At 35.9% G+C, this 19,896-nt stretch overlaps 1 protein-coding gene across 6 annotated transcripts in view; it reads left to right on the forward strand.

The window, feature by feature from the left end:
* Nucleotides 1–19,896, forward strand: part of HLTF (helicase like transcription factor) — a 61,879-nt gene that overhangs the window by 16,772 nt on the left and 25,211 nt on the right. For 4 of the 6 annotated variants that reach the window (XR_005128101.2, XM_037525821.2, XM_054700743.1 and 1 more), the window contains exons 9-18: nucleotides 1,961–2,033; nucleotides 3,271–3,364; nucleotides 4,759–4,838; nucleotides 5,223–5,267; nucleotides 7,698–7,784; nucleotides 9,640–9,737; nucleotides 13,658–13,801; nucleotides 15,692–15,830; nucleotides 16,444–16,579; nucleotides 18,190–18,369. Coding sequence is in view for 5 of the 6 variants with exons in the window: in XM_037525821.2 (XP_037381718.1) it covers nucleotides 1,961–2,033; nucleotides 3,271–3,364; nucleotides 4,759–4,838; nucleotides 5,223–5,267; nucleotides 7,698–7,784; nucleotides 9,640–9,737; nucleotides 13,658–13,801; nucleotides 15,692–15,830; nucleotides 16,444–16,579; nucleotides 18,190–18,369 (1,076 nt within the window). In the remaining variant the exon portion in view is untranslated. The remainder of the gene's footprint in view (nucleotides 1–1,960; nucleotides 2,034–3,270; nucleotides 3,365–4,758; nucleotides 4,839–5,222; nucleotides 5,268–7,697; nucleotides 7,785–9,639; nucleotides 9,738–13,657; nucleotides 13,802–15,691; nucleotides 15,831–16,443; nucleotides 16,580–18,189; nucleotides 18,370–19,896) is intronic. The other 2 variants (XM_037525822.2, XM_037525824.2) reach the window with 1 other exon arrangement.

The raw sequence follows: 19,896 nt of genomic DNA on the forward strand, positions 1-19,896 counted from the left end.
TCAATTGAAAAACTATCAATTATCTGTAAAACTTTCCTTTTCTATTCCCAAGATTAGTCATGTATTTAAAGTGTTGTGCATAAGAATGCTTTATTTAGCTTGCTGCATTAGTTGAACTTTAGGCTGAAAATGTGATTTCCAGGGAAGATTTTACTATACCAGAAAATCCCACCATTTCAGAAAGACTGCTATTCAAACTTAAAAAGTGGAATGTTGTTCATTTAAGTTCTATTAGAGTGTAGTATGATTTGATAGGTTGTACGTGGTTGAAAGTTTATTTTTGAACTCTATGAAGAGCTTACTGAGGAAAACCATTTAATATAAAGAATATTGTAAAAGTTATCATTTGTGCATAAACATTTAGGTTATGTACTAATTATTGAAGAAGATTGGGAAGACTATTTGATGAAAAGTTTTTTTAACAAGTGTTTGTTGGAACTCATGGTTTAAAAACCTCATTATCTACAATAACTTACATGTCCCTAAAAATACTGTATTTTTTGTATTTGTAATTCATAATTTAGCTCAGATTAGTAGAACAGGATAAGTGTTTTTTCAAACCAACTTTTTTTTTTTTTTTTTAAGGATTTATTTATTTATACAAGCACTGGGTACAGTCAGAAGTGCGGGAGGGTGAGAGAATTTACCAGAGCCCGAGCGGGGAACAGAACAGGCAGACTGATGAAATGCACTGCTGAGGGGAGCAGCGGGTGTGGCAGGAGAGGTCTGCGCGCCATATGGGACCCTCGCCCAGCAGCCGGGATTGAACCGGCGCTGCAGAGGCTGTAGGCATCTTCGCAGCCCAGTGCTCAACTTCTGCACCATCAGGGGAGGCCCTTTCCAACCAAGTTTTTACTGAAACTTAATGGGATCTTACAAGATGCTTAAAATTCCTTTTTTTTTTTTTTAAAGATTTTCATTATTTATTTATTTATTTATTTATTTTTAAGATTTTTATTATTTATTTATACAAGCACTGGGGTATAGTAACAGAGGGCGTGGGAGGGTGAGAGAATTCACTAGAGATAGAGCAGAACAGGCAGAAGGACCAAAGTACACTGCTGAGGAGAGCAGCGGGCGAGACAGGAGAGGCCTGCCTTACCATGTGGGAATCTCCCTGGCCAGCTGGAATCGAACTGGCGCTGCAGAGGATGCGGACAGCTCCACAGTGCTGCGTTCAACCCGCTGCGCCACCAGGGAGGCCCTTATAATTCTTTTTAAAACTAGAATCACATATTTTTTGTTACTCATTTCTCAGTAGAAATTACCGTTTATTCCTACACACCAGCCTTGATCTCCACTCTGAAATTTTGATTCACAATATGATGTTGTCACCTATTTATCTTTTTAAATTAAAGAATTAATGTAATTAAGTCCAGTTTCATTTGTACGCCTGCCTAAAGAAACAAGTCAAATAATAAATTGAATATTTGAAACAAAGGTGGAGGGGTTACATGTAGGGAAAAGTAAAAAGTCAGGGTTGGCAAGAAAATCCCTGATAAAGAGAGGTGGCACTCTACATAGAGTCAGTGCTACTGTATCCACCTACCCTGGGATTTCCAGAGAGTAGGATGACGATGGTACCTTCATTAATAATCTGTTATTTACTGAGTAGAGACTCTTGGTTTGAAAGTTTGTAATGTGAAAAGTCTTAATTCTAAAATAAATTCCATCTCATACATGTTTCTCACAGTAGCTAGTGTACCATTTATAATTGAGGTTTACTCTTTGCATTCCTTTTGGAGAGGTAAAGACTGGCTTTCTTTTTTGAGATAGCTGTGAAAAAAATTTTGATCAGTTTATGTATTTTTCCTCTTAATTCCTCTCCCTCCATCGCTCCAGTATAGGGTATCAATCTAGTCTTTATTATGTAAAATAGAACTATGTAATATAGGATGCTTTGGAATTCATTTAAAATTGACAACAGTACTATGTAAGAAATGTGTGCCTTTTCATCCAGGAATGTAGTGTTAAGGATGAATCTATGAAACTTGAAAGAAACAACAGTGAGAAGGCAGATGGACTAATAAAAGGTAAACTTTAATTTTGAACATGACCCCATATTTGATTTAGATATTTCCAACTCAATGATTTAAATCTAGCTCCCACCTTGTATTATATGAGTATTTTGGGTCTCTCTGAAGAATCTCATGAGTCCTAGTAGGAAAAAAATTTCATCACGGAGGTAATGATGTAATTGGGCATTCGGATACCAGTTGAGAAGCTGAGAAAGAGCTGGTTGATGTGGAAGAAATCCCTTGAAGAACAACTTAAAAAAAAAAATCAGTGTTATTCTGGAATCTTACTTTATTTATAATGTAATGTGCATGGATAACAGCATATAAGGCGAACAGAATAGGTTGGAGTCAAATTTTGAAGTCAGAAGGAAGGAAAAGGGATCTCTGGATTTAGCAGTTATATAGCTGGATTTTGCCCTTAATGACCATTAAAATTTAATTTCTGAAAATTGGTTTGAAGATATTTTAGACATTTAGAATAGTAGATAAAGAATTGGAAATAAAAACTGTGTGCTGTTACTTATTTAGCTAAGTTTGAAATAGGAGCGAGAAATAGAAAAATAATTGGAAAGGGAGGCAGAATTAAGGGCTTTTTTTTGTTTGTTTGTTTTAAGAAAAACCATGGATTCAGATGAGATTTTGGTGCAATGAAGAATAATTAAGAACAGGAGGGAATTGGTATGATTAGTTAGAATTAAAAGGAAAGGAAATGAGATCGAGAATAACTAGATAATTGATAGAATTAAAAAGTACAAATATTGGGAATTTTTTATAAAAGGTGATACCTTTTTCTAAATTGTGGTCAGTCATTATCTTGGAATATAAGGAATTCAAAATCTAGGCAAAAGATCCAGTGTAGTTTAGATTATTCTAGTGAGCGGATAAGGAAAGTTGTATGGTAACGTGTAAGAGTTGCTAAGTGGCATAGGCAACAGCTGAAATTTGAAAATGTAAAGTTACATTATTGCTTGTTTTCCCATTGTTCATTTTTTCCCTAGCAACCCTGAGCTGCCTTGCTCCAGCAGGAAATTCAGTGTGACTATTGGTTGAAATGACTACAGGGGGAAAAGACTGGGTACAAAAATTTATACTTTTTGGCATTAAAAAAAATAGTAGGTTAGGAAATAGTAGCTGGCTGATTCACTGAAGGAAGAGGAGTGAGTTATTAAGAAAGTTGAATTATTGAATTGAAAAACCAAGGATATTAGGGGACAATTCATTTATACTCTATTTGTCCTTTTCTTTAAAATAGAAGGCTCTAGATGTAGTGGAGATCCCAGTATTTCAGATATCAAGGAAAAGAATAAATGTCCCAAGTCAGAATTATCTAGCTTCCGCCCCAAAAGGTAAGCTCTTATGGTTTGATTGTATATAATGTTGGTTTAAATTCTTTCTTGAGATTGTACTATTATGCCTCAATTATGTAATTCTTTCAGATATAATCTTAGATTTGAAACTGCCAATATCACTGTGACTTTGGACACATTTTAAAAGTGAAAAAGGGTAATACTAATCTGTGAATTTGTAATCTTTAGTAATCAGTGATCTTTCTATCACTTTTGTCTTTTCTGTTTGTTTCACCTAAGAACTAAGATCTACCTCATGGTTTTTTTGTTTTAGTTGAGACTTCAAAAGGGTTTTTTTTTAATGAATCTGAGATGTTTATTTAGTGGATCACTTTAGAAAACCATTCTTTGTTCATCTCAATTCTTTCGCACTTTTCCTTTACCATAAGACATGATAAAGCTACTTAGAGTATTAATGTTTTAACATATGTAAACCGTAAAGGGGGAATTGGGTCCCTCAAATCGCAACTTGAATCTATTATCTTTGAATTTTACCTATTTTTTGAATTAAATATTGGCTTTTATTGTATTATATTTACCGTCAATATTAATAGATTGACCTCAAAATGAGTCTCTCTGTTAGCTCTTCTACCAATAGAGAACTCAAAACTGGGACTTTGTTAATTGTTCTAATTGTTCTCTATCATTACTACTGAGTCTGAACTAAACATAAAAGAGGACTCATTGTTCCTTCTCTTCAAGAACTTGACTGTTAACAACTCTAAACTACCTATGAGCCTGAGTAATAGGGCACTATTAGGTAGAGCAGATCATATCAAAGAACACAGAAATAAGAATGAGGACACAAGGAAAACTAATTATAATCAATACAATAGGTAATACATATATACTGTTCTAAGGGAATTTTGCATATAGTAACAGCACTTCATCCTAAAAAGTGGATTGTATTTTTATTCTTGTTTTCCAAATGAGAAAAACTGAGGACTATTAGCCGATAATAAGTAGGGAAGTGGGGATTTAGAACTAGACAGTCTGACTTCAGAGTTTAATATTCTTAGCCACTTAACCATTATATTATACTCTCTATACACAAAACTTGACATTTTTCACTGTGAAACAATTTTTGCCAGTTAGACACTATATTAGATGTAGTTGATATTTGGTGTCATTTTCTTTTCTAATTTCATGTAATTGAATTATCAAATATTTAGTGTTGAAAAATTATTATTAGAATAGTTTAGTTTTTCAAATACATTTTAATAATAATGGTACTATATTTTATGTAGTTAATGCAGTATGGAAGCAAAATGCTTCTAGTAAATGATACTTTCATTTGTCAAAACAAAAATTTCTCTTGAAATTAAAAAAAAGGGAAGACAAAAGTATTGGTAGTGCATTTATTACAAGTGTTTATACTATCTTCTTAATTTTAGAAGAAAAACTGCTGTCCAGTATATTGAAAGTAGTGATTCAGAGGAAATGGAAACAAGTGAATTGCCACAGAAAATGAAAGGTAATATGAATGGAGTTGATTTGATAATGTGTGCTATAGTCTGATTTTTTTTTTTTTAACTACAGTGAATTTTTTTTAAAATTTAATTTATTTATATAAGCACTGGGTACAGTCAGAAGCACGGGAGGGTGAGAAATTCACCAGAGCGGGGAGCAGAGCAGGCAGAAGGACCGAAGTACACTGCTGAGGGGAGCAGCGGGCAGCAGGAGAGGTCTGCGCGCCATGTGGGACCCTCCTCCGGTGGCCGGGGAGCAGCCGGGGATCGAATTGGCGCTGCAGAGGCTGCGGGCAGCTTTGCAACCCAGCGCTCAACCACTGCACCACCGGGGAAGCCCTATATTCTGATTTTATAATGTGACCATTTTTATATTTGGTTGTTTTTAGGCAAACTGAAAAATACACAGACAGATGCCAAAAGCAGAGTAAAAGGTATGTGTGTACATCTCAAACCCTGTAGTTGACATTTTAAATATAATTAAAGACCTATTGATTTCTATTTCTCCAATTTTGAATTCTTTAGTAGTAGATTTTAAATTTGACTGCTGCTAATATTTCAACTATTCATGAATGTCCTAAGGGGTGTTAAATGACTGAGACAAATTGAAAGAGTTTCAAACTAAAATCTAAGAGATAATATTTAAACCAAGTTTAAACAAAACAATTTTTTTACTGCATTTTACTATTCGTAAAATGACTTTTAATTAAACCTTATTTGTATCTGTAGAAATTGTAGTCATACTTCATTTTAATAAGTGCACTTTCTTGCACCTCACAGCTATTGCAATTTTTATATTACATTTTTTTCCAATAGCATGTGTTCACTTGGTGTCTGTGTCACATTTTGGTAAATGCCACAGTATTCCAAATGTTTTCATTATCCCTACTATCTGTTTGATGATACTACTGTCAGTTGTTCTAGGTACCACAAACTGTGCTCTTAGAAGATGGGGAACTTAATCGATAAATGTTGTTTTCTGACTGCTCTACCCACCACCTGTCTTCCTCTCCGACCATCTCTCTCTTTTTGTCACTAAGGTTACAATAACCTCTTAAGTATTTACTTGAGTGAAAGGAAGAGTCACATTTCCCTCCTTTTAAATAAAAAAGTGGAAATCTTAAGCATAATGAGGAAGGTATTTCAAAAGCTGGGATAAGGTAAAAGCCAGGCCTTTTGGGCCTACCTGGTGACATTGGGAGTTGAGTGCAGTGCTGTGAAGCTGTCCGCAGCCTCTGCAGTGTGGGTTTGATTCCAGGTCGGCCAGGGAGAATCCCACATGGTGCAGCAGACCTCTCCTGTCTTGCCCGCTGCTCCCCTCAGCAGTGTTTTCGGTCCGTCTGCTTGTTCTGCTCCCGGCTCTGTCACTGGTGAATCCTCTCACCCTCCCACGCCTCTGGCCTGTACCCCAGTTCTTGTATAAATAAATAAATCTTTAAATAAAAAAAAAGTAACTTAAAAAAAAAAAGGAAAAAGCTAGGCCTTTTGTGCCTAACAGTTGTGAAGGCAAAGGAAAAATTCTTGAAGGAAAATAAAGTGCTATACCAGCAAACACACAAATGATAAGAAAGCAAAACAGCATTATTACTTACAATGAAGCAAGTTTAAATTGTGTGGAAGGAGGTCAAACCAGACATAACATTCCCATAAGCTAAAGCTGAATCAAGAACGAGACCCTGACTCTCAGTTCTGTGAAGACTGCAAAAGCCAAGGAAGCGCCGAAAGAAAAGGTTGAAGTTAGCATAGGTTGTTTCATGATGTTTAAGAAGCCATCTCCATGTGCAAGGTGAAGCAGCAGGTATAGCAAGTTATCCAGAAAATCTACCTGAGTTAATAGATGATAGGTGACTACACTAAGCAACATAATACATGAAGGTGGCTATACTCAATGAATTTTCAATATAGATGAAAAAGCTTTATACTGAAAGAAGATGTCATCTCTTTTTTTTTTTTTTTAAGATTGATTTATGCATACAGGAACTAGGGTACAGGCCAGACATGTGGGATTTGAGAGCATTCACCAGAGAGTGGGGAGCAGAACAGTCAGATCTACTGAAATACACTGCAGAGGAGAGCAGTGGGCGAGAGAGGAGAGGTCTGCTGCACCATGTGGGCTGCTCCCTGGCCAGGGATTGAATTCGTGTTGCAGTGGCTGCCAGTAGCTTGGTAGTGCTGTCTTTAACCCCTGTGCCACCAGGGGGAGACCCCTAGACTTTTTTTTTTAAAATAATTTCTTTTTGTTTTGAAGATTAATTTTTATTAATACAAGAACTGGGGTACAGGCCAGAGGCGTGGGAGGGTGAGAGGATTCACGAGAGACAGAGTGGAGAACAGAACAGGCAGACTGACTGAAATACACTGCTGAAGGGAGCAGCGGGTGAGGCAGGAGAGGTCTGCCGTGCCTTGTGGGAATCTCCCTGGCGGGCCAGAAATCAAACCTGTGCTGTAAAGGCTGTGGACAGCTTCACAGCACTGCGCTCAACCCGTTGTGCCACCAGGGAGGCCCAGGCCCCTAGACTTTTGTAACTATAACCAGTCAATGCCTGGTTTCAAAACTTCAAAGGATGGCTTTCAGGAGCCCATGTACCTTGTGACTTGACTTTGCATGCAACTGCTCCTACTTTCATATCTCTTCATCAAAAAAAGCACTGATACATCATGAATGATTATATTCTTTTTCTGAACTGGAAATATATACTTAGTGTTGGAAAAGGCAATTTTGATTACTAGATACTATTTTTATTTGGTAATAGAAGCTCTTAGAGTGGGTGTGGTATTATATTCCCTAGTCTTAGAAATTGTACCTATACCTAAGCATAGAATTAGTTTTCAGATATCTTAATAACACTGTCTGTTTTCTTCAGCAGGATCTTCTAAAGTTAAGGAAGATGGAGATTTTGCCTACGCCCTTATTTCATCCCCTGCAACAAAAAAGAAAATGTTGAAAAAGGGTTAGTAAATCTGCTGGTTTTTTTTAGCTTTTGTTTTGTTCTGTTTCTCAGTAGAAAAAGTATAAATGACAAAAATTGTGAAACTGTGTCACAAGAAGTTTAGAATGTAGGGAAAAAAGCAAACAAGTCCCATTTCAAAAGGCAGTACGTTTTCATGTATTTTTCTTCTAGTACCTCTTTCTAGTCTGTTTGTTTTATAGTTAGGTCGAAAATATGATGGGAAAGAGGTCTTTTACTCCTCTCAGTACCAGAGGTAATTTCTTCTAGTGTTGTACGTGTTGGGGATACAGCAGATAATTTATTTTCATGACATTTATATCTATTGATAAGGGAAATAAAATAAGCAAGTAGAACATAATTTTAAGTGGTAAATGATATGAAGACAATAAAGGGAGGATAGTGTGTTTGATACTTAACACTGAATGAAAAAGCTGACTTTTGGTCTAAGAGTCAGGCAGTACTAGTCAATATAGGCATTTCAAATTGATGACTCTGGACCCTAATTTTTGAAATTTTAAGAAATGTGGACTTTTCAAGGAAGATAGAATTAAATTCACACAAATAAGTCGCTTTCTGTTGCAGACACATAGCAGTAATACAAGAGAGAAATGTAAATCATAACTGTGATAAAACCAAAATAAATGTGCTTCTGGAAGAAAACCGAATAGGCAAAAAAAGGGAATGGAGAATGAAGTCATATTTTCTTAATAGTGGTTTCTTTAAAATCATCAGGAAAAAGTCTCATAAGAAAAAGATTGTTGAATAGAGTAAAAAGAGATAAGGCTGAATAAATTATCTGTGATGAGTAACTTAAAAAGTATTAGTATCTAGAATATGTAAAGAATTCTCTGCAAATCATTTAGAAATACATAGTGCAATAGGTAAATAGGCACAAAGAATATTAGTGTAGTCCATGTAAAGAAAACCCAAGTAATTAGTGAACATTAGGAAAAGATTTTCAGACTCAATCATTGAGGAACTACAGATTAAGGGAACATGGAGATACCTTCTTGTCCACCATATTTATAAGCATTAAAAAAAAAAATCTCTGCTAAGTATAGGCAAGATTGTGCTGCCGTAGTAACTCGTGCATTCTGGATGGGAGTGTCAGATGTCAGTTACAATGGAGAGCAAGTAGTACCACCTAGCACTCTGTGTAGACATGTACAAAGAAACATGGAAACAACTCCCCCCCCCGCCACATTATTATACCAAAATATTGGAAATAATGTAAATGCTATCCAGTTAGGGAATGGAAAATAAAATTGCGTTGCATCCTTGTGTAGGTGCCTGAATGCCCTTGCAACATTGGCAGCTGTTTTCCCAAGAGTGAGTGATCAGAGAGGGAGATAGCACTTAAAACAGAAGCTGCATCTTTTATAATTTAAGCTCATAAGTGATATACCATATTCTGTTGGTTATGCAGACCAACCCTGATAGAGTGTGGGTGGGAACTACAAAAGGTTGGGTCTCAGGAAGTGGTTATCATTGGGGGCCATCTTTTTGAGTCTGTCCACTACATTAATTCTAATTCAGCTTCAGAAAACTGCATGAAACAATGTTCATCTTAAAGAATAAATAGGAATGGTTTAGCAAATGTCAGGGGATAATCAAAAATTCTTGTGCCTTTTTCCACTCATAATCTACTCATAAATTGCTATGTGGATTTTTAATTGCCTCCAGTCGCAAAGTAAAATCTAGTGTTTTACTTCATCATGACTGGAAACCGAAGTCCATCTGCTTCATTTTAATCCTTCCTCATTTTTCTTTTCATAGAGTTACATTATTATCTTTTTTTTGAGTTCATATTTGAGGGGGAAAAACCTAAAAATTGTGAACTGATTCACTTTTTCAGGAGATTCTTCAGTAGAATGTTCAAAGAAAATTGATGTGGAAGGGAGACCAAGAACAACACTGATCATCTGTCCACTTTCTGTATTAAGCAATTGGATTGTAAGTATTGAAGCCCTTTTAAAATGTGATATAATTAATACTTGTCATGCAATAAAATATATTCTGTTAGAGAGTCATTCGTTAGGATGACCAAGAAATATGCTTGGTCTGCATTTTATATCTAAGTTCAAATAATTGTTAGGTGAATTGGGTATACTCAGTTGGGGATTTATAACAGAAATAAAGAAACATCAACAAAACTGTCATAAAATTTGGATTGTACTTCTGCTGCTACCATTTCTCTCCACAGTAGATAGGGTATGTAACATATGATTCTTAGCATATTTACAAACTATTGTAATCTCTTTTCTAAGAAATCAGTAAGTATAACTTGGCTTTTGTAACAATTTGTAATACTTAATGAGATGCTGTTTTCCCCTAAGTCCTTTTCATAGATTCTTCTCATATATTCTTAATGACTATTATCAAATTGAGTAACACAGGAGAAGTAAAGTAACTTGCTTAAGACTGTTCAGCTAATAGGTGATGGAGCTAGGATATAGTCTTAAAAATTTCGGACTTTTAGTGCTCATGTATGTGCTTTTCAAGCTCTAGATCCTTAAACAGTTGATAATTTTATTTTTTTAATCTGTCTTCCCTCTTAGGACCACTTTTGCTGCATCCATAGATTCTGGTAGCTTGTATCCTCTTTGTCATTAATTTTAAGGCATTTTTTTTTTAATTGGAAGTCTGTTTTATTTGATTTTTTTAGTTTGCTATAAATTTTGTTTTCATTTGCTTGTACTTCTGTCTTACAGCTATTAACTCTAAGTTTGTGCTTTGTTAGTAAAATGGGTTTCTTATATACAGTGGAAAGTTGGACTTTGATTTGAAACCCATTCTACCACTTCTATCTTTTGACTGGTGAATTCAGGCCATTTGCATTGAATATGATTATTGAGACATAAATGCTTATTGCCATCTTGTTACAGTTTTATTTGGCTTGTCTTGCAATATTTTGGGTCTTCTTAATCTTAAGTTCCATTTCCATTGTCTTATGTTTTACATCTCTTTTTGTTTGCGGGTTCTGCTGAGGTTAGTTATGATGTTCTGTTTCTGTGACCTGTTGGATGTTCTGGTATCCTTTTGGTTTTGTTGGGCCGCATTGTTATTCTCTATCTCCATGACGATTAGGTGTTATTTCTGTATTTGTTGTTCTGTTGCTTTATAATATAAACCCCTTTAAGGCTTTTCTCATGTGTGGCTTGGCATTGATAATTATTTGAATTTTTGCTTTCCAGTGAAATGCCTCTACTTTTCCTTCTGTTTTGAATGTTAGTCTTGCAGGATAAATGATTCTGTGCTAGCAATGTTTTGTTTAAATACTTTAAATATATCCTGCCATTTCCTTTGTGCTTATAATGTTTCTAAAAGAAGCCTGCTGGGCCTCCCCTGGGGGCTCAGGCAGTTGAGCTTGAGTGAAGCGCTGTGAAGCTGTCCATAGCCTCTGCAGCGCCAGTTTGATCCCCGCCAGCTGGCAAGGGTCCCACATGGCACAGTGGACCTCTCCTGTCGTGCCCACTGCTCCCCTCAGCACTGTACTTCCTCACTCTGCCTGTTCTGTTCCCTGCTCTGTCTCTGGTGAATCCTCTCATCCTCCTGTGCATCTGGCCTGTACCCCGGTTCTTGTATAAATAAATAAATACATCTTTAAAAAAAAAATAAAAGAAGCCTGCTGACAGTCTCATTGCTGTTCCCTTATAGGTTACCCTTTATTCTTTTAGTGTTTTTAATACTCTGTCCTGGTCATTGGCTTTTTACCACTTTATTATAATGTGTCTTGGTACATGTCTGTCTGGTATTACTTTGTTTGGAACTCTTTGGGCCTCTTGGATCATGATATCTGGCTTCTTTCTCAGAATAATTTTCACTAATTTTTTTTTTAAATGAATTATCTGTGCCTTTCTCTTCTCCTTCTGGGGAACTTCCGGTCCCCACCATGATACAGATGTTATTTTTCCTTAAGTTATCCCAAAAGGCTCTTATTTGTTTTAGTCCTTTTTTTCCTCTGTTATTTTGTTTGCGCGTTCTCCAACATTATGTTTTGAGGCTTACTAATTATTACCATTGCTAGTGTTTATCTACTGTTGACGCCCTCTGTAGTATTTTTAAATTCAATTGTAGTATTTCTTAGCTCCATTACGTCTTTTTTTTAATTTTTAAAAATTTTTTTTACATCGTTGTTCATTTTTAAATAATATTTGCTTCCCCACACCCCCTCAGGTGTAGTCCCCATAGAGTTTTCTTCACCAGTGCTCCCATGCACCATCACCTCAGCCTCCCATGTTCCTCCCTCCCTCCCTCTGATCCCTCTTCTTCCTCCTCCCCTGCATATGTGTCTGATTTATAATTGTGTTTTTGCTTTGTTGTGTTTTGTACTGTTATTTATTTATTTTTTTTACAATGATGTCTTATTTGGTTCCCCTATATACCTGCTATAAGTGAAACCATCCGATATTTTTCTTTTTCCTTCTGGCTTATTTCACTGAGCATTGCTGTGAATGGCATGGGTTTATCTTTTTGGATTGCTGAGTAATAATCCATTGTGTATATATACCGCATCTTCTTGATCCAGTCATCTATTTTTGGGCATTTACTTATTGTAAATAGTGCTGCAGTAAACATAGGGATATAGGTGTTCTTTTGAATCCGTGTTTTTGTGTCCTTTGGGTAGATCCCTAGTACTGGAATTGCTGGGTCAAATGGTAGTTCCATTTTTAGTAGAGTGAGGAACCTCCACACAGCTTTCCATAGTGGTTGGACCAGTTTGCACTCCCATCAGCAGTGTAGGAGAGTTCCTTTTTCACCACATCCTCGCCAACATTTGTTGCTTGTTTTTTTGATATGTGCCATTCTTAACTGTGGTAAGGTGGTATCTCTGTGTGGTTTTAATTTGCATTTCCCTGATTAAAAGGGAGGTTGAACATCCGTTACTTCTAACTGTAACTTCTTCCAATTTTCTTGGTCTGTTTTGTGTCCTTTGGGTTTTGTATCTCTTCTTTTTTTGAATTATATAAATGTTGTTACAATTACCTTGAACTTCTCTTCAGTCATTTCTGTAGTTTACTGGATAAAGACTCCTCTCAGGGTATTTTTGCTTCAGCATTTGTACTATGTTTTTCTCTCTCTTAATATTCAGTTTTTATGGATTGTAGTAGTGGTAGATTTTCTGATTGTTACCTTTGCACTTGTTTAATTAATCAGACAGCTGGTACTGCAAAGGGTTAGTAGAACACAGAAGCTCCCTACTGTCCCTTGAGTAGCTTTGAGATTCAAGGTTCTTGCCAGTGTTGTGGGTACCTGAGTTCAGTTGTGGAATCCCCACAGTGTTCTGTTTTTTTTTTTTTTTTTTTTTTTTAAGAACCGGTGTACAGGCCATATGCACAGGAGGTTGAGAGGATTCACCAGAGACAGAGCGGGGAACAGAACAGGCAGACTGACTGAAATACACTGCTGAGGGGAGCAGTAGGCGCGATAGGAGAGGTCCACTGCTCCATGTGGGACCCTCGCCAGCTGGCCAGGATCCAACCAGCACTGCAAAGGCTGCGGACAGCTTCACACGGTGCTGTGCTCAACTGCCTGAGCCACCAGGGGAGGCCCCCCACAGTGTTCTTTTTTAGGCCAGCCCCTTGGGGACAGATCCCTCCCCCCCTTTTTTTTTGATAAAATGCTAAATTTTCAAAGGACTAATAAAGAAGCATGGTGGTTTTTATGCCTAGAAATGAAGTGACTACTTATTCGTAGAGCCAGGCTAAATTTATATACTGTTACTTTGTTTGTTAGTGTTCCTATTATTTTAAATTAAATTTCAGAACACTTATATAATTTTAAGTTTGACGTGTGCCACTTCTTCCTAGACAATACTTTTTATACACATATAGAACTAATTATTATTAAAATTATTTCCAATTTTCTTTTAGGACCAATTTGGACAACATATCAAATCAGATGTACACTTGAATTTTTATGTTTATTATGGTCCTGACCGTATTAGAGACCCAACATTGCTTTCAAGACAGGATATTGTGTTGACTACATACAATATTTTAACTCATGACTATGGAGTAAGTATTGCTAATAATACAGAGATTTTATTATTTTTAAATTTTTTTTAAAAGATTTATTTATGCATACGAGAGCTGGGGTACAGGTTAGAGATGTTGGGGTGGAGTGCGGGTGAGAGGATTCACCAGAGACTGAGTGGGGAACAGAACAGACAGATTGACTAAATAAAACACACTACTGAGGGGAGCAGTGGGAGAGACAGGAGAGGTCTGCTTCGCCATATGGGTTGCTTCCTGGCCGGCTGGGGATTGACTCTTGCTGCAGAGGCTGTAGATTGCTTCATAGTGTGTTGCTTAAACCCATGTACCACCAGGGAGGCCCCAATACAGAGATTTTAAAAGTTGAACTTGAGACAGTATAACTCAGATTTCTAAATTGTCCTAAAATTCATACTTTATATTATTGCTTTTTTTAAAAAAAAGATTTACTTATTTATGCATACAAGAAGTGGGGTACAAGCCAGAGGTGTGGGTGAGTGAGAGGATTCACCAGAGACAGAGCAGGGAGCAGAACAAGCAGATGGACTGAAAACACTGCTGAGGGGAGCAGCAGGTGAGACAGGAGAGGTCTGCTGCACCATGTGGGTAACTCCCTGGCTGGGGATGGAACTTGTGCTGCAGTGGCTGCAGATAGCTTCAGAGGTTGTGTCTTAACCCCTTGTACCACCAGGGAGGCCCCTATACTGTTGCTCTTTTTCTTATTTTAATTTCTTGAACTTGAAAAACAGGAGTTAAACACAGTTAAACTGATAAAGTTCATCATAATTTTATTTGAACTGTATTGTTGTCATTTCATTTGCTTTGAGTTGGGAATTGCCATGTAATTGTATTTTATTTTTTAGTAACCCCTTTGATATCTTTTAGGTTTGATACACGTTTATTAAATATTTAGGAGTAAGCATTTCACATCACTTAGCTCCTGACATGCAATTTTAATTTGTATTTCTCAGCACTTATAATAACCAAAGTATAGTGGGAGGGTGATGATAATGGCGTTGAAAAAATGTAATATTAAGTAGGTAAAGACCTTTTCATCTAATGTGAAATTTTTTTTCTCTTTGTGTTTTTCTTACATCATTGTAGTCCCCTTAGCTTTCCCACCACCATCTCACCCATGAGCCATCATCATTCTTTTAAATGCTTAAGAATATGTAGGAAACAAGTAGAAATTTTAATATTTTGCAAAAACAAGATTAGACTTTAGATAATATAAGAATATTTTCTAACTAGAATGCTTGGCATTAAAATATTTTATTTGGATTATAATTAAATAACATTAATCTGTAAATAAATTCTATTTTTTAATAGGCTCTTCATTATTTTTTATTATAGTAATTTTATTTGATGTGCATCTTAGTATAAAAATAAGCTTTTTGTGATTGAAATTCACAAGTTCTTTTTGAATTTTAATTGTTTAATTGTTTGAATCCTCTAATTCCATTTTTAAGTTAAAATGTTTTTAAGAATTGGTTATTGACAAGATTACATTCTTCTGATAAGAACATTAACTTTTACATGAAAGATAATATTTTGTCATATTCACATTGTTCTTACAACTGACAGTAATCTAAAGCAAGGTCTCAAGAGAAAGCTAGACTAAATCAGTTTGAATGTTAGCTAACTGCCATTTCCAGCTGTGATATTTGAGCAATATATTTCATACCTTGGTGCTTCAGTTTTCTCATCTGTAAAATAAGAGCAATGATAATACAAACTTGTAAACATTAACAACTCAAGGAACGTAGTATCTAAACTAGTATCTGCTGTGTATTGATAGTATTGATAGTAAGGAATATTGAAGTATTGATAGTAAGGAATAAAAACAACTAATTTTATAATGTGCTATTTTATTTTACTGTATTTTTAATTCAAATGAAACATTTATTTCAGACTAAAGGTGATAGTCCATTACATAGCATAAGGTGGCTAAGAGTGATTCTGGATGAAGGACATGCCATACGAAATCCAAATGCTCAGCAGACAAAAGCTGTACTTGATTTAGAAGCAGAAAGAAGATGGGTATTGACAGGTAAAGCTAGCGTTACACGTTTCCCAAATAGTGTATCAGTAAGTTAGTAAATTTCAAGTTGACAAAAAAGTTTTTCTCAAAATGAATTATAGAACTCGGTAAGTGAGATATGTTTTACTTGTTCTTCAAAGTTGTATATGATATAAACTTTTGAATTATAGATAATTTGTGGAAGAATTAATTAGAAATTTGAATCTTCCAATTAAAAGCTTGATTTCTCTACTTTCCATTTTGAAACCTGTTTACTACTCCTTGTTTACTACTCCTGATACTTCTACTAGAATATGGAAGAGAATATAAACTGAAATTAGTGTTTTCCTTTTCGCTGGTGCTGCTGATTTAAAAGTCAAGTAGGCAAATGTTCCTGAGAAGAAAAAAGTTGAATTTACTGGGTTGAAGGTCTTTTTCTGTTATTGTGGTAAGCAAGAGCTCAAAATTAGAGCAAACCTTAGAGATTGTATATATGTTTAACAAGGGATTATAGTCCTAGCTTGATAGTGTGTGTACCTAGTGTGGAGTACCCGTTGTCAACTGTAGTGTCTTCTGTGCCAGATGGATATTCTAATTTTATATTCTGGTAATAGAGTTCTGACAGTTTTCATATTATTTTTAGGTACTCCAATTCAGAATTCTTTAAAGGACTTGTGGTCTCTTCTTTCCTTTTTAAAACTTAAACCATTTATTGATAGAGAGTGGTGGCATAGAACAATACAACGTCCTGTCACAATGGGAGACGAAGGAGGACTTAGGTAAGTAATTTCATATTAGTGTCAAATAACTACTAGTAACTTGAACTACTTGTCACAAATTAACTTGAGGATTTGATATGCGCTAAATTTACAAAATATATCCTGTATAAATTCGTATAATGGTATTTGAATGATGTGATATACAATGACATCAACAAAAATTCAGTTTGGCTATGGTGATTTTGCAAGGTATTAGGCTAATGTAGTTTGAGTTGTGTAGAGTTGTGATTTTCAAGCAGGATTTTGGGATCCACATCCACATTGACAGGTTGTAAAATCATCAAGATGGCAGCTTGCATTGTTAAAGAAAAATAGAAGAGGTAAGAAAACAGACTATATCACACATAAGTACAAGTATACCTCTTTTTACAAAAGCTTTTTACCTCACTTTAGGAAAGACCTACATTAGTACCTGTTTGCCTTAACTGAAAGAACTCCAAATAAGAATTTTGCTTTTAGAAAAAGCTTAAAATTATCCTTGAATATTTTAGTGGCTGACTGGTTCTAGAGTGAGTCTTTCTAGAGGCAGTATCACATCCTGGAGTGAGTCAAGTGCATTGCCAAACTCATTTGCTCGGAACTGCTTATCATGAAAAAAGGTTTTAGAAGCCACAAATCTAGTTTGCAGTACTGTTTGCTTGATTCCTTGGAACCAATTATTTAACTGCTAATCTAAGATATAGTAATTATATTTCAGTGTTAGGAAAAAATTTTCTTAAAAATTGATAATGTTCTACCCCTTTTTTCCTGATAGTGAAAAAGGGAGTCTAAAGGTTGTAGAGCCTAAAAGGCATTTCTCCCTTTTCTGAATTGGCACATAACATAATTTTTTTGACACTCATTATTTCATAAAGATTATTTATATACCTTGATTTCACATTATTGAGGGGAAAAAAACATTTTGGAGGTAGGGTTATATTAACCTTTTTATGATACTTAGTATAATAGCTTACATCTATTTATTTATTTATTTATTTATTTGCTTGTTTGTTTGTTTGTTTGTTTTAAGAAGTGGGGTACAGGCCAGAGTCACGGGGGGAAGAAGATCCACCAGAGAGAGCGAGGAACAGAACAGGCAGATGCACCAAAACACACTGCTGAGGGGAGCAGTGGGCGAGACAGCAGAGGTCTGACTCGCCATGTGGGTTGCTCCCCAGCCAGCTGGGGATCGAACGCACACCGCAAAGGCCATGGACAGCCTCACAGCATTGTGCTCAACCCCCTGCACCACCGAGGAAGCCCAACACCTTCCATTTAAATATTAAGAATTTGTCAAATATTTGGTGATGTTGACAGAATTTTGAAGTAAAACTGTTAGTGATTAGAACAAAAATGGGGAGCAGAGATTAAGGAAATTAAGGATACGATAAAAAGATTTAGTTGCTCAAAGTATTAACTTGAGGGGAAATCTGAATATAGTTGTTCCTTTAACTTTCTATTTACGTCCATGATTATTCGATTGGCTAAAACCCCAAATAAGGGATTTAAAAAAAAAAAAAAAAACTTATACTAAAGATTTTAAAACAGATTAAAATAGCCTTGTTTTCATTGAATCAGTTTATACAGAAATAAGGAGTAATTATTATTATTTTTTTTTTCATTTTCACTAGGCGTTTACAATCCCTAATTAAAAATATTACACTTAGAAGAACAAAGACAAGCAAAATTAAAGGAAAACCTGTTTTGGAGTTACCAGAACGTAAAGTATTTATTCAGCACATTACACTTTCAGATGAAGAGAGAAAGATTTATCAGTCTGTGAAAAATGAAGGCAGAGCTACTATTGGAAGGTATGGAGAAAAACAGTCATTTCAAAACATAATTTTTCCTTGTTTCCCATTTAACTAAATGGTAATTTTAAGGTATGTTAGCAGTAAAGTCTGAAGAATAAATCATTTCTTTCACTATTTTTTTAAAAGATTTATTTATTTATACAAGCACTGAGGTACAGGCCAGAGGCTCGGGAGGGTGAGAGAATCCACCAGAGACAGAACAGGGGGCAGACCAGGCAGAAGGACCGAAATACACTGCTGAGGGGAACAGCAGGCAAGATAGGAGAGGCTTGTCGTGCCTGGGCCAGGTGGGAATCAAAATGGCGCCAAGGAGGCTGTGGACAGCTTTACAGCACTGCGCTCAACCTGCTGCACCACTGAGGAGGCCCTTTCACTATTTTTTAAACTGCTTTTTACAAATGAATAGTTGTAGTGAATGAAGTACTATATTTCACCAGGGAAGTAATTTCTTAAGTTAGGAAAAACTGAAAAATTACGTGAAATGGCAAATCTGAGTTTCTGCTTAGTAGCCATTATATTTTTTCAAGAGGAGAAAGTAGGAATAAAGCAGTAGACAGCAGGAAGAAAAAAGTGTAATCAAGAAAGAGAGGATGTCATACGCATACATAGGAAAGGTTATTTAATAACTCCAAAGGGTGACTCTGAAGTTACTGGTACAAACTCTCAGAATAATTTTCATGGGAATGTTGTGGCCAAATTGTAGGAGGAAGGGGATTACAAAGAAGTAGAAGTTTATAGCTAGATCATTTTTGCCACTGTTTGTCTTTGAAAGGAAAAAAGTGAGGCCATTAAATATGATTGATGGGCGAATCAATTTTTGGATAACTTTATTTGAATAACTGCCTTCAGAGGAAAAGAATGTGAAAGTGACTAAGGTACAAGGAAAAGTAAGGCAGATAGGTAGGGAAAAATGAAGCCTGGTGTGGGGATACATAATATCAAGAGTATAATCAGTGAACCATGAGGGAAGAGTCTGTAGAATAAGGTTGTGGGAAATTGAGGATGGTAGATTGAAATTGCAACCATCATAAATAACATGGTAATGCTTCACATAGTATTGAATATATGCAATTAAGTCAGTGTGACCTTACAGTAACAGGAGAAAATCTAGAACTAAGAGGTCACAAAGTAGATTTTAGAGATAGACAGAAGATAAATCCTAGTTCAAGAGCATGTTTGTGAATACCCATAAGAATCAGAATGAGTAGGAGACAAGTGAAGGCAGAACAACTGAGCTGAGAAAATACCGGATTCATTCTTCAAAACATAAGTAAATGAATTCAATTGGTTTAGTAGGAATTAGTAGTTTTTTGTGTTTTTTTTTTTTTTTAAGATTTATTTATTTATTTATATAAGCACTGGGTACAGTCAGAAGCGCGGGAGGGTGAGAGAATTCACCAGAGCCAGAGTGGGGAACAGAACAGGCAGACTGACAAAGTACACTGTTGAGGGGAGCAGCGGGTGCAGCAGGAGAGGTCTGCACACCATGTGGGACCCTCGTTGGTGGCCTGGGATCGAACTGGT

The sequence above is a fragment of the Talpa occidentalis genome, unplaced genomic scaffold, assembly GCF_014898055.3.
Source record: "Talpa occidentalis isolate TD23 unplaced genomic scaffold, MPIMG_talOcc4v2.1 talOcc4.4, whole genome shotgun sequence".
Classification (NCBI taxonomy): Eukaryota; Metazoa; Chordata; class Mammalia; order Eulipotyphla; family Talpidae; genus Talpa; species Talpa occidentalis.